At 37.4% G+C, this 15,350-nt stretch overlaps 1 protein-coding gene across 1 annotated transcript in view; it reads right to left on the bottom strand.

Annotated features, from left to right (window-relative positions):
* Nucleotides 1-7,387: 7,387 nt before the first annotated feature.
* The window catches only part of SLC6A18 (solute carrier family 6 member 18), a 67,906-nt gene continuing 59,943 nt past the window's right edge, over nt 7,388-15,350 (bottom strand). Inside the window, exons 9-12 of the mRNA XM_074279168.1 lie at nt 14,130-14,334; nt 13,052-13,211; nt 10,934-11,096; nt 7,388-8,520 (exon numbers count right to left, since the gene is read on the bottom strand). Of these exons, the coding sequence (XP_074135269.1) occupies nt 8,326-8,520; nt 10,934-11,096; nt 13,052-13,211; nt 14,130-14,334 (723 nt within the window). The 3' untranslated portion in view covers nt 7,388-8,325. The remainder of the gene's footprint in view (nt 8,521-10,933; nt 11,097-13,051; nt 13,212-14,129; nt 14,335-15,350) is intronic.

The raw sequence follows: 15,350 nt of genomic DNA on the forward strand, positions 1-15,350 counted from the left end.
TTGATAATAATTGGTAACCAATTTCACAATAAGATAAAGCCCATGAGGTTCTCCATGCATTCATCTACCTCTTTATCTTATAGGTGATGAAACTGAACATTTTCTTTAGTTCTTTTTTTTTTTTTCCCCAAGTATTTAGATTGAACTGTGTCCATTGAATTGGACTGTTAGAATATAAGCTCCTTGAAAATAGGAATTGTTTTGCTTTTTATGTATTATATACTCTAAGTAGCAGAGTAGTTGATACCTGGAAAGTACTTAATGAATACTTATTGATTTATTAATCTTATATAGCAGTGGTCTCCAAAGTGGTAGTTATCATATAACTTCAAGGAATACGTATCAATCTAAAAATTGAGGCACACTTATTCTTGGGGAGTATGGTTTGTCTCCTACACAACAGTACCTGAACCTCACCCAATATATATATATTCCACCTCCCCATCTTCTTGCTGCTATTTAAGCTTTTTTTCTTTTGTCTTCATTAGACATCAGCCTCTTAGGGAAGTAATAATCAAATTGGGACCAGGCCTCTATATCAGCCCCTGCACAAGTACCATTGGGAGATTCCTCCCCTCTCTTAACTCCTCACTCTTTGTCCCCATCCATCCCCAGATAACCATGACTGTGAGTGGTATTATTTAGAGGCTTGTATCTCAGGACAGTGACCAGGAAATAAAGAGCTTGCCCTCCTTTTTTGGGGGGGAGGAATGTGTACTTTGTAAGCATCACTTTAAGAGTATTACCAAGACACATCACAAATCTCAAAGTTTTGGTAGGTTTTTTTTGTCCTAAATCCACCCTTTTTCTGAACTTGCCCTTTTCTGTAAAGAGTACTGTAATTCTTGTGGCCATTTAGGGTCAAAACTTCTTAAACTGTGGGTTTCTAACTATATGGGATGTGGGGATTATAGAATTATAATTTATTATCAGTGTTTGATTTGTATACCTATTTTATATATCTGAGGTCATGTAAAAATTTCTTGGTGAAAAAGAATTGTGAGTGGGGAAATTTTAAGAAGCCCTGCCCAGGTCACAATTTCAGTGACTTTGGGTCCTTATTGTCCTTCCATACATTATAATAACAATAGCTAATATTTATCTTCATTTTAAAGATGATAAAATTGAGGCAAACAAGTATTAAGTGACTTACCTGGACTCCCATAGGTAATGTGTCTAAATTCATATTTGAACTCAGTTCTCCCTAACTGCAAGCCCAGCACTTTATCCACTCCATCACTTACAATGATTTGCCAAATTTTTGTCAGTTCTAAAGCATGCACGACATCTTTCATGTCTATCCTATCTCCTTTGTCTCTACCAACATGGTCACCATTTTCATTCAGGACTCATCACCACTACCCTGTGGGAAATAGCAAAGTTCTTTTGAGGATCTCAACTCCCCTTTCATACAGAACTCTTCGGTTTGTTTTTTTTATGTGGACCTCTATGGGAGCACTAGAACACTATAGTCTTCAGACATCTGAAGCTAAGGATCTTCCGAAAGATGCTGGAGCAACACATTCTGAATGGGCACAACACTGGCAGGAAATCCACATCAAGAACGGTGTCAAGGAGATGTAGCAATGAATAAGATGAGCCATTGCAAACGAGAGGTGGGACAACTTCCATGCCTCTAATAATTCGAAGAAAACAAACCCCATGGGGTGGGGAAACCTTGACACTGGATTAATGGGAATATGTGGAGAATGACGTTTATGTCATCAGAGAGAATGCCCAGATCCAAAGATCTCAAACCTGTTGGAGTGCCACAGAAACATGTTTCCCCTTGTGCCATACTGCCCAACCAAGTGAAAAATCATTCTTCCTGGTTGATTAATGTGCCAGGTGTAATGTGGGGTTCTAGAGATACATGCTGTTGAAACATTACTTCTGAGAGATGATGATGGTTTGAATTTGGGTGATGCCTGGGTGATTTGGACAAAAGGAGACAGTGGTGAGAGGTTTGTGAAAGTAGAATCTTCCAGGACTCTGCAAATGACAGAATAAGAAGGGGAGGGAGGGAGGAAAGGATGGTGCTGAGGATTATTCAAAGATTGGGAACCTGGGAAGGAGGATGTCATCCTTGACAGAATAAGAGAAGTTAGAAAGAAGGTTGAATATTTTCAGCAAAAAGATAATGAATAGTAGATAATTAGCAGATGTCTTCTTTCTGTTCTCATTTTCTTTCTATGATTTGAAGTATCCAAGGGTCCTCGGAAAAAATTAAAATGAGCATTTTTGGTGACATGAATAGAATGCTGGGTTTGGAGTCAGGAAGACTCATCATGAGTTCAAATGTGACCTGACACTTAATGGCTGTGTGATGCTGGACAAGTCACTTAATCCTGTTTGCCTCAGTTTCCTCATGGGTAAAATAAGCTGGAGAAGGAAATGGCAAACTGCCCCAGTATCTTGGCCGAGAAAACCATAAGTGGGATCATGAAGAGTCTGATTTAACTAAAAACTCACCAACAATGGAGTCTCTGTGTGGTATTCTCTATATTTGATTTGTTCACCAATCTGTCATGCTTTGTAAAATGTTTCCTTTTATAAATGTGATCTTGCCCGCAAGTGAAAGGAAGATGACTTCCTACCTACAGCAAGTCAATTACTCAGTATCTGGGGAGGGTTATCTTTTTATATATCTATTACAGAGGAAAACATTCCAAATGACTGAGTTTAATGCATTTATTATGACCCAAAGTCCACCAATGCCCATCATAAACTTATATACCTGGTGCCAGATTCTCTGTTTGAGTCTCTGTGAAAGGAAGAGCACAACTCCTTAGTGGTCAGGTCCTCTGGAGAAACTGGCATGTGGGCATTTGAACAAACAGATGAGTATAATTTATAAAAGAAACAAAAAGAACCCTTTATTTAATGCATTTAATTATACAGTTTAATTCCCTAGAGCCCATTTAAGTTACCTACAAGTTACCAACAAAACCCTCTCTGCCCAAAATCAATCATGGCTTTTTGAAAGGGGCTACAGGACTGTAGTAATGAAGACTTTCAGAAGATTCAGAATATCAAAATCTAATGTAAAGAAACATGGAGCACACACGATAGTGAAATAAATCAGATGGAATTAGGCACATATTGCTTGAAAATATCTAGTGAGGGGAATTTTCCTAGTTAGCCCATTTCATTTTTGGATCACTTTCAAGTTTGGAAGTCTTTCCTTATTTGAAGTCTCAATGTATCTGTCTACAATTTCCACCTGCTCCTTTTTTCTCAGATATATCCCTTACAACTAAGCTAAGCAAATCTAACCCTCCTTTTCCTAAATAATACCTTTTCTTGGGAATTGAAGATAAGGTATTTATGCTCCTTCCCTTTGCCCTCTGCTTAGCTCTTACCCTCACCTCCACCTCTATACCTTCTCTTTTCCAGATTTAATAAAAATCAGACAGTTTTTTAATTCTTGATAGAGTTTGGTGGACTTTGGGTTTGGAGTTGTGTTTTTCCCCACTCAGTGTTACTGAAATTGTCATAGTCATAGAATATGAATTTGGACCTGCAAGAGATTTGATGTTTTCCTGTTTCGAGGAAAGGAAACAGGCTTTTCTCCAGCTCCCAGTGTGTCCTATAGATGGATTTGCAGATTAACCCTGGATTCTTTTAAAAGGACTCATCTGGGAGCTTGCCAGGAAGACAAGATGTACATCTCCAGATTGAGCCTGAATAGATAAAGCAACTCTGGGAGCTATTTATTGTAAGAAAGGAATGAGCCTAGCTCAGCTCCTTTTCTTTCTTCCTGCCTCACCCCACTAGTCTGAGGATTGAAACACATAGGTCATTCAACTTTACAGATGAGGAAACTGAAAAGCTCAGAAAGCTTACTTTTCCAGAGACAGAAAGTAATGATTGGCAAAGCTGGACTTCAAAGCCAGGTACTTTGGCAATATTCTTACTACTACACTACACATACTGAGAAGCCAGCCAGGGGGAAATGGTTTTAATTAGAAATTTGTCCAATCAGTTATTGAAAGCTTATTGGGTTGCCACATCTACTTTCTTTGGGGCCAGGCAACAGCTGCATCTATCTGAAGGTCCCTCAAGCACTCCTAGTTTGTGTTAAAGAGTCTTCTGTGTTGTCTCCTTTTTTTTCTCCTAGATTTTTGTTTTATTTTTGCTTAGATAATTTTACAGACACAACTTGATGTAGTGCTGCGATTCTGGAGTCATGGACTTTTTGGCAATCTGGATACTCAGAATTTGACAGATGAAGATATGAGGCTATAACTCTAACCATGGCGTGGTTTGGCAAGAGTGCTATTCTAGGGAAACCAAGGCCCTACATTTAGTTCCCTGGTGCATAGGTAATCTTGGTTTTCTCAGCCCCAGGGTGATCCCACCTTAGTGACAGACATCTCAAGGAGCTTTTCATCACATTGATACACTCACAACATTGGGAAAGCAACCAAAAGCCTGTGCCCTCTGGCTGATTAGTCATCAGTAGCATGATTTTACAAAGTAGAAGACAGCATATTATCACTTTTGACTTTAAGGTTTCATTCATTTACCTCTTTATTCAAACAATATTTTTAAAGCAGTAAATACAGGGTACTTTGTTGGGCATTGGGAAAAAACAAAACAAAACACCAAGATGAATAAAGACAAAGTCCCTATCCTTGATGAGTTTTTTTATTTTATTGTTTGGTTCTTTCAGTCATGTCTAACTCTTTGTGACTCCATTCTTGACATCCAACTCTTCTTGACTCAATTATTTCAATCATGTCCAATTTTTCTTGATTCCATTTAGAATTGTATTAACAAAAATACTGGAATGTTTTGCTATTTCCTTCTCCAGCTCATTTTCCAGATGAGGATACTAGGGCAAAAAGGATTAAGTGACCTGCCCAAAGTCACACAGCTAGTGCATGTCTGAGGTCAGATTTGAACTCAGGAAGATGAGATTTCCTGACTCTAGACTGGCATTGTTCCACCCAGCTACCCTTGTTCATTATCTAGTAGGGCTAATAAAACTTGTACATAAATAAATACATTTGTGTGCATTTTATTTATTTGGATTTGTATTAATTTGTGAATCAATATGTTAGAACTATCAGTAATTATTTCCATTTACGATGAAATTTTATTTAATTTATTTACATGGCAGTTTTGTTGATTCAGCAACATCTGGAGCCCCTTGTTTAACAAATGTTTGCAAAAGCTTATCAGACTCATCAGAAGAGAAGCTGAATGGTTATAGAAGCCTGATTAGTTAGAAGCCCTATATGACCACCCAGAAGAAACAATTGGGACTAGATGAGTCATGAGAAGTCACATGTGTCATTTCAGTATACATTTAAGAAAACAGAGTAGTGTAGAGAACACCACAATTTGGTTTCTGAGAGGAGGTGGAGCAAAGGTCAAAAGCTTCAAAGTGCAGGGATTTGGGATGGGGGAAGTAGGAAAAAGATTTGTTGGGGTTTCCTCAATATTTCTAGTCTTTTCTCTTGCATGGATTCAGGCTAGCCTGTGGATGTTATGGGGACTGAAAGGAATATTTTATTACCACACTTATGCGTAACTCTTCTATTGTTTTGCAAAGCAGACCTCCAAGGATGATAAGTAACAAGGAAGTACTGGTAATATTTATCAACTGGCTTTCAAAAACAAAAAAAAGCAAGATAAACTTTTAATTTTGATCTGGATTACTAACATTTTCTCCATTACTTTCTTAAATCTAGATAATCGACACAAATCAAGCCCTGATTAATATAATATTTACCAATTTCCAAGGTGTTAAATGCTGATGCTAAAAATTTAACAATTGGCTCACCAGCCAGTACACCCCCCTGATTTGTAGGAATGTTGACAATCAGGAGTATAATAATTTAGCTGTTGAAAAGGATTTTTCTAACCATAATGCAAATAAAAGTGTAGATTAAGAGTTTTTCAAACTGTGATACTAGCAAACCCAAAATATCTCAAGATGTATTTAGTTTGTATTTCTTTGTGTTGTTTGTTAATGTGTATTTTTTTTAAATTTTTTTAAGGATTTTACTACAACAGATCTGATCAAATATTGTTTAAAAGGGTCTTACTACTCAGGAAAAGTTTGAGGACCACTGGTTTATGAGAATCTGAATAGCAACAAAAGAATTGGAGTTCAAATGATAGATTTTACTAAACTTGAGAACTTCTGCTAGTTAGCTGGGACAAAAGAACTAGAGAGCTCTTGAGGGTATTAAGATCTGAAAACTCCTTTTTTTGTGAAATAGAAAAAGACATACAAAAGCAACTCAGTGGAAATGTCAGCAGAGAGAAGCAGAGAACAGCTTAATAAAGATGCCAGCAGAAAGAAACTGAACTGAGGGCACCACCAGTGCGGAGATAGTCCATTCTGCAACCTTGTGACTTCAGCAGAGAACATAGGCAACTTGATAGGGAAGCAATCTCTGGAGCAGAGGCAGAAGTGTTCCAGCTAGCAAGCCCCCCAAGGAATAGGAGTTGCCCTGACCATGCATCTATTCTTTGTGTGTCTCCCTATTCCATTTAGGATAAAATCAACTGTAGAAGAGGAATTTCTATATATTTGGGAGATATTTTTTTTATCACTTTTTTATTTTATTAAAGTAAATATCTTTTAATTTAAACTAAAATGTCCTGTGATTGGCTAATAAAAGAAACACAAGTAAAAGCTCAAGAAGCAACAGTTCTGAGTGGATGCTAATGCAACAATGGGCCTCAAACTAGAGATTGCTTTCAGAGAGTCCTGAGTGTGTTTAAAAAGAGTAAGTAAGAGTAGCTAACTCCCATGCCACAGGAGGAAAAAAACAATAAGGGTACCTCAAAACAGTGGATTCTCAGGTACTTTCAGACCTACAAGGTCTGTTCATCTGAGACTGTCTCTGAAAGTACAACTTTATTTGGAGTAGACATGATCTAAGGGTCAGGCTCTAGAGGTAAATAGATTCACGTATGATATAACCCAAGGCTTCTTAAGCATTTTCCACTTCTGACCCCTTTTTGTCTGAGAAATTTTTAAACAAACCCAGGTATCTTGGGGTAATAAAATAGGTTTACAAATCAAACATTTACTGATAATTATAAAGAAATGTATTTTAAAACAATTCTTTGATAAACATAATTTTACTATTTATAAAGATGAAAACAAATTTGCATACTAATGAGATGGATGTGTTTATTTTTACATAAAGCATTAAATGTTGGCAGAATATTTGATACCTTTTACTGTTGCCAAATTTTTCATGACTCCCACATTCAATTAATTACATGACTCCAAAGTTTAAGAAATTCTGGTATAGAAAATGTTCATGACTGGTGTGACCTTGACAAATATGTTCAATAACCTTATCCATCATTTCAGGTTTCAGTGGCTTCTGCCTTCAAAAACAGACAAATCATCATATTGCTTTATCATATTGCTTTAATCAGATTTAATCATCAGAAGAGGCTTAAAGATAGGCAAGATCCTTAGTCTGTCATTTTGTTATCCTTAAATATTACATTGATTTATAGGTTTAGCACAAGTACATCTTCACCAGTGAACTTCTTGGTACATATTTTCTTTTCTATTTTTTTCTTTTTGTTGTAGTAGTAGCTTTACACTGGCATGATTACAGTCATGTGAAATAGACCCTGAAAAGGGTATAAAGCTTAATTTAGAATATATAGTGAGTAGATGGCTTTTGAGGAGGAAGGAGATGAAACCAGATGTAGTAAAGCTCATAGAAAACAAGGTAGGCAGAAAACCCATGTGAGTGATTGGTCAGGAAGAGAGATCATGAGAGTGACTGGGCAGTTACTATGGAGATGAGGTTCTAGAGTCTTGTCCTTGGAGCAGCTGGTATTACTTTATATTTTGTGTCACACTGTGACTACGTCACATCCATTTCTATTGTTGGCCAGGATGCTTTTCTTGGGTATGTATTGTTCAGACATGTCTGATTATAATCTCATTGGAGATTTTCTTGGCAAAGATGATGGAATAATTTGCCATTTTATTTTGCAGCTCATTTTACAGATAAGGAAACAGGGGTAAGTGACTTGCCCAGGGTCACATAGCCAGTAAGTGTCTCAGGCTGGATAGCACTCTATCTACTGTGCTGGCATATATTATTGACATATGGGAAATAGATATGTGAGCCAGTAATGAAGGGAAAACTGAGGAGTAGAGTATTCTGGTGGTAGGAGAGAGAATGGTGTGATGGATAACAACTAAATAAACTACTCTTTACACGGATGCCAAATACTATCCTTGTCCAAAGAGCAAAACAACTCTGATAATCCAAACTCACAGTTTATGCATTAATTCCCTTATTTCCTTCCTCTTTACACGGAATTACCCTTTCAGTTCTCTACAGATTCATAGGATTTTTGCCATAAGTTTTTTAGCATGAATTCTTCCCCTTTTTTTTGCCTCCTGTTGATTAGCTGAAAAAGTGCATTCCCTGGTACCCAAATGCAAGGAAGTAGTGACAATATCACACAGATGACGCGCACCCAGCCAGGGTAGAATTTCTCCTGCTTGATTGGGAAATCATCCTGTAGGAATAAAATAATCACAAAGTTTACTGCTGGTGTGCCCAAAGTGGCATAGGAAGGTGGCATAGGCTAGTCCCATTGGCAACTTTATATCTTTAAATGAGGATCATTGACAGTAAGAATTGAAATGGGAAATGCCTTTCCCAGTAACTGTAGCAATTGTAGCAACAATTTATATTGTTTACTGACTGAGACCTTTTGCTGTGGGCAGAACCTCAGCCTTCTTCCTTCCTGGGATCAATTAGCTCAGAGTTCTATCTAAATTACAGGAAAAAGAAAAGTGTATTTTTTCTGCATTAATGGGAAATGTTGGGGTAAGACCTCTGGTTCCTGAGGATGCTCTCCCTGCAACATAAGCAGTTTCATCTGAGGGGCAAGGTAGAAAAAGACTTTATTATGATCAAAACAGCATTGGGTTCTTGGGAGCCAAATGACTCATATTAGCATGGTTTAAATGAGATGATGTCCTCAGAATCTTATTTAGGTTTTCCCAGCCTAAGTTGTTTTACAATTGTATCATTGGTAAATTGTGCTGAACCTCAGCATAAAGTCCCCAAATGCTCCTATAACTATTATTCATTTATAATGTCTTTCTGATGATTATATCTATTAGCTTTATAATTATTTTCTTTAACCTTGTGTTTCTGTGGAACCAATTGGCAGCATTAGGTGAGACATGTCTCTCTCTCTCCCTCTCTCCCTCTCTCCCTCTCTCCCTCTCTCCCTCTCTCCCTCTCTCCCTCTCTCCCTCTCTCCCTCTCCCCCTCTCCCCCCTCCCCCTCTCCCCCTCCCTCTCCCTTTCCCCCCCCGCTCCCCCTTTCCCCCTGCTCCCCCTCTCCTTCTCCCTCTCCCTCTCCCTCTCCCTCTCCCTCTCCTTCTCCCTCCCCCTCTCCCTCTCCTTCTCCCTCCCCCTCTCCCTCTCCCTCCCCCTCTCCCTCTCCCTCCCCCTCTCCCTCTCCCTCTCCCTCTCCCTCTCCCTCTCCCTCTCCCTCTCTCTCTCTCTCTCTGTATGTATATATATATAGCACTGCATGCTTTTCAGAGTTCTATTATATATTTTAAAATTATATTATTTTTTATATTACATATATATAAAATACACCTGAAAAGTTATATAATTATGATGTTTTATTCGGGGTTGCAGAATGATCTAGACCAATTGTGTCAAGCTTAAATAGAAACAGAGCCCTACAGACCACATGTTGACTTAGAAAACCACAAATTGACATTATCTATCTTGTACTTTCATTTATTTTGCTAAATATTTCCCAGTTACATTTTAATCTGGTTCTGGCACACTCAAGAATTTTGCAAGCATGTGTCACTTGTGAGTTTGACACTTTTTGGTCTAAATTCTAAAATCTCGATGGAATGTCTAAACCTAGGGGGAAAAAATCAGAGTTGAATAAGGAGATAGGGTTTCACTCCCTGTTCAATCATAAATCGTATGAGAATGGAGTACAAGTCTTGAATCTCACTCCTTGTGTGGCCATAGGAAAGAAATTCAATCCTTCTAGGTCCCAGTTTACTCATGTGTTGTCTGATTCTTCATGACTTAATTTCCTTTCTTCTCTTTTAAAATCTTTTTATTTTGGTCTCATATTGTTTGCCATTTTGTAAGCAGGATAATTTTGAAAATAACTGATGAAACTGATGAAAGCAAATGATGTGAAATAGAGACGAAGTTTCATATATGGTCTTCTTTTTGTGTTCTGTTGTATGTATGGAAATGCTCTTTTTTTTGGTGTTTAAGTAAAGAATTTTAAAAATTTAAAGAAAAGTATAATGTGCTATACAATGTAAGATGTAGTCACTTTTACTTTCTTGGTCTAAAATAAAATTGCAGGATTATAGATTTACTGATAGAGACCTTAGAGTTCATTCCTCTTGTTTGACACATGAAGAAACTGACACCCAAAGATTTCTTTCCTTTGGTCACAGAAGTAGTGAGATTCAGGATTTTTGTCCAACTCTCCAATTGCGAATTTAGCATCCTATCTGTTGTACCACATTTAAATAGATAACTAAACATGATTTAATTATTAGATATTACCTATATTATAAATATCATGTATAATTTAAAATTAGCATCATAATTTATGCTTACTATGACAGATTTCTTTCTATTCAAATAAGGACATTGCATTCTTATTATCACTGCCCTCTTTGCCTTTGTATTTTCATTGTCCTCTTATTAAGAGCCCAAATATATATTATGTTCAGGTTTTAAACAAGATTTGATTATCCAATTTATACATTCTCTGGGTCTTTATAGCTATAGAAGTAGATTTTTGGTCAAAAGATATCAACAAAATTTAAACTGATTTCAGAGATTTGATAAATTTAGCTCCTTGTTGGGCCCAGAGAGATGAGTGGGTAGTAATCCCTGAATTTCTTAAACAAAGAGACTTACATATTGTGGGTTCCAGGATCCATACGTTGGCTGCTTCTGTGTCATTAGGATGATGTAGGCTACAAAGATGATTAGCAACAGCATAGGACTGATGATTTTCCATGTCACCTGCCAATACAGGTTGGGCCGCCTTCCTGTCATCCATTCCACATCATCACAGAACCTGCCATGTGAACCAAACAATTCACATTCTTGCCCTACTCCTCCTGCCCCCTTATCCTGACTTTGAAGCCTCTTCAATTAGATGTATAAAAAGGATTATCTTTTCTTTATGTCATAGAACTCAGTCCCTCTTTACTGGTAAAGAGTGAATAATCCGAGATTTTAATAAATCTCACCAAATTACTCCTGTGTATTTATTTTATTTATTTTATTTTTTTCTGAGGCTGGGGTTAAGTGACTTGTCCAGGGTCACACAGCTAGGAAGTGTTAAGTGTCTGAGATCAGATATGAACTTGGGTCCTCCTGAATTCAAGGCTGGCGCTCTATCCACTGCACCACCTAGCTGCCCCCTGTGTATTTATTTTAAAAACATACTCCAGGCTCCAGCCTTGGCAGTTCTGAGCAACAATTTCTTTTTCCCTCTTCTTTTTTATACCATTAATAAGGTGATGACAACTTTATGTCATAGATAAAACCATATTTCATTTGACTCTTTGCAAGAAATAGGCTATGCCATTAGTAAATTAAGTACTGAAAAGCATTTTCCAGGGAGGAAATGAAGTACTTCAGCAACCCCTTTCAAAATGGAATGACTTTATATACAGACTCAATGAGAAGATGTGTGTTATCCAAAGACCAGCCCCACTATATTTATAAAGGCTCAGTGCCAGAAGTTTGATGATCAGGTGATGAGTTTTTTGACTTCACAGAATCATGAAGCCTTTTGATAAGGTGTGGAGGGAATGTGACTTGAGCAATGAAAAGAATATTCAACCATTGAACTCATTGAGGACCTTTCAATTATTGGAATAATAAGAAAAAAAAGGTCTATTTATATCTCTGCTTCATTCTTTCAAGTTTCCTAAAACCACTCTCCAGTTAAACAATTGAAAGTAAAACAAACAAGTTTTACTTTTTTACTGAACAAAAACTGTGGTCTTGATCTCTCTGATTTTTATTTTGTAAGGGAAACCTACTATTGCTTCAATTTCTACACTCATGTTTGTTGAAATCACAAACTAAAGGAACAAGATGACTAAAGTGATATTTTAGATAATATTTACTCTTTCTTGAAACTTTTTTAGTAGAAAATCTGGCCAGCTAGTTTCAAGACATGCTTAAGATACATCGTTTTTTTTTTTTTTTGTTTTGTTTTTGTATTGGAATCAACAATGCACAATTGGACAAAATACAAATACTTAGATATGTGGTTCTAAAAGCACTGTCTGGTATTCACTTATGTTGCAGAATGATACTCTAGATGGCCCTAAGGCTAAGAATGTTTCTGGGTAGGGACAGAGACCAAACTTGTGATTTTACTGGTATAGAAAACTCCTGAAAGAAGAAACTCTCTCTCTACTAATGCAGATAGGCATCTTCTCTTTAATTTAAGAGTTACTTAGGACACTAAGAACTTAAGTTCTTTGTTCAGGGTCACATATCCAGGATTTGTCAGAGACAGGACTTAGTCAGGTCTTCTTGGAAGACCAGTTCTTTATTCACTGTATCATTCTGCCTTGAATGTTTTTTATAAACTCATTTTTTTTTGCCATTAAAAAACTTATTTTGCTTATAGATTTCAATGTCTTGATAGTCTTTGATCTTAAGAGATGATCACACTTCCACCATTCCCTCTACTGGTATGGCTCAAAATCCACCCAATCCTTGTATGATTGTTGTATGTATTCTCCCATAGACTAACAGAAAATCTACCTAAGAAGCTAGAGCTGTTCCTTTAGGTCTTTTTGTTTTGTGGGCATACATTAGGGTCTCTCAGTGAATCCTTTAGAGGAAATTGCTTTTAACAGTCTGAGTTACTTAAGTCTTGGGACAACCAGATTTCTACTGGGCTGTCCTTCATTTTATCAAAGGAAGGAAGGTGGGTGTTTGCCTGATAGGCCTAATCTCAGATCCCCTTCAAACATTATTTAGGAGGGAGCTCCCCAGGTTAATTACCTTTTCAGTCCATAAACATAAATGACACCGATTACTTCAAAGAAGGCAAAGATTAACAGGTTCAAGGGAGCTGCATAATTGTCAAAGATTTCAAGCCAATAACTGCCAGATTGTAGTGTGAAACAAAGAGCAGAGAGGCAGCAAACTAGGCATATCACAGCTAAAAAAGAAAGAAAATATTATGTTGGTTGATGGAAAGAAAGGAAAGAAGAGATGGGAGGGGAGATGGTATCCAGGAACAGTAGCAACTATACTTTTTTGCTACTTGAAAACATGTAAACCACTTTTCACAGAATCTCAGATTTCAGAGCAGTAAGGAGCTTCAGCCCATACCTATAAAAAGATTCATTTCTAATACACAGAACAAGTCATCATCTGGTGCTTGGTGACTGCTTAAAGACCTCCATAGATTGGGAATCCTCCTACCTCTATAAAGGAAAATTGCCCATTCAGTTTTGGGATAACTCTAATCCTTAGGAAGTATCTTGTTCATCTTTAGGCTTTCTTTTCCTTATTTGCCCTGCTCTACCCTTCCCCTCTTCTCTTCCTGTTCCTTTTTCCTTTTCTTTCCCTTTTCCCTTCTCTTCCCCTCTTCCTTTCTCTTCTTCCCTTCTCTTTTCTTCTTCCATATTCTTTCCATTTGATCTATTTCTCTAGCACTCAAATTACTGAGTAGATGGGTGGACATGGCCTTGATTAGGGGTTTAAGTTAGACTATGGTTGGGCTGGATGGTAGGTGGAGGATTTCTATTCTAGTTTTTGTCTCAATCCCAGAATCTGCTGGAGATGACATGTGAACCCCAAACTTGGAGGGGCACACGGAGGCCAATTAGACCATCTTATTTTTTATATTGGTGAAAACCCTCAAAAACCCCTACTCTCATCCTTTCTAAGAAGGTTATAATATTACTAAACCTGTGGATTAGAGCAGGAATCCAGGAAAGGTGTAAAGGAATAGAAAGGATGCCTTGGGCTAGTAACTCTAAAGGGAGAAGATGTGATGGGGAAGGGAGTAAAAAGAGAGAATAACAAGTGAGTAATTAAGATTATTGTAAGAATGACCTAATTCTTCACTTACCTGTTATTAATTCCTTGGGGACTGACCTGGGCACAATTTGCATATCTAGAATAGGCGTCAGTACTCCTTCCATATTCCCAAACATGGAAGTAAGTCCCAAGGAAAACAGCATTCCAAAGAAAAGCACAGACCATCCAGGAGAGCCAGGCATATGGATGATGGCCTCTGTGAAGACGATAAAGGCCAGTCCGGTACCAGAGGCACTCTGTGGGACACACATGCACAATCATGTCAGGCCCTGGAGTTTGGGAGCTTTGGTTCACAGTCACATTCAAATTTTGGATCTAGTGCTGGAAGAGACCACAAAGGCCTTCTAATCCAACCCCTTCATTTTACAGATAAGGAAACTCTGGCCTAAAGTGACTTATCTAAGATTACACAAGTGGGATTTCAATTCTGGTCTTGTGGTTCATAAATCTGAGGTTCTTAAGCTTTTTTGTGTCCTCAAGCTCTTCAGCAGCAGTCTGAAAAAGTCTATGGACCCATTCTCAGAATCATGTTACTACATGCATACAATATGAGTGTAAAGGAAATTAATTATATTGGTGACAATGGATAAGGCATCAAGCCTGGCTTCAAGAAAAGTCATCTTCCTGAATTTAAATCTGGCCTCAAATATTTATCACTGTATAATCCAGCAAATTGCTTAACCCTATTTGCTTCAGTTTCCTCAATTGTACAAATAATTTGGAGAAGGAAATGGCAAACCATACCAGCTTCTTTGTCAAAAAAAACTTCAAATAAGGTCACAAAGAATCTGAATAAAATGACTGAACAATATGATAACAATAGCTATCAATTTTTTTTTTCTGAAATAAAATCTTGGAAACCAGTTTAAGAGCCCTTCAAATAGTAGGATAAACTTTTTGTTTGTCAGCTAGGGGATTTGGAAACTTGTCTTCTTGTCCAAGATTAGGTAATTTAAGCAGGCTACACATGGTCTGGACTGACTTTAGCCTCTAATCCCTGCTTGGGTACAGAGTATATGCATAGATACATTTCTTTTGTTTTTATTTATTCCGCATGTGAACCTGTTAACTTCTCTCTCTCTCTCTCTCTCTCTCTCTCTCTCTCTCTCTCTCTCTCTCTCTCTCTCTTTTTTTTTTTTTTTTTTTTTTTTTTTTTTTTTTTTTTTTTTGAGGCTGGGTCACACAGCTAGGAAGTGTTAAGTGTCTGAGACCAGATTTGAATTCCGGCTCTATCCACTGCGCCACCTAGCTG

Source organism: Sminthopsis crassicaudata, chromosome 1 (assembly GCF_048593235.1).
Source record: "Sminthopsis crassicaudata isolate SCR6 chromosome 1, ASM4859323v1, whole genome shotgun sequence".
NCBI lineage: Eukaryota > Metazoa > Chordata > Mammalia > Dasyuromorphia > Dasyuridae > Sminthopsis > Sminthopsis crassicaudata.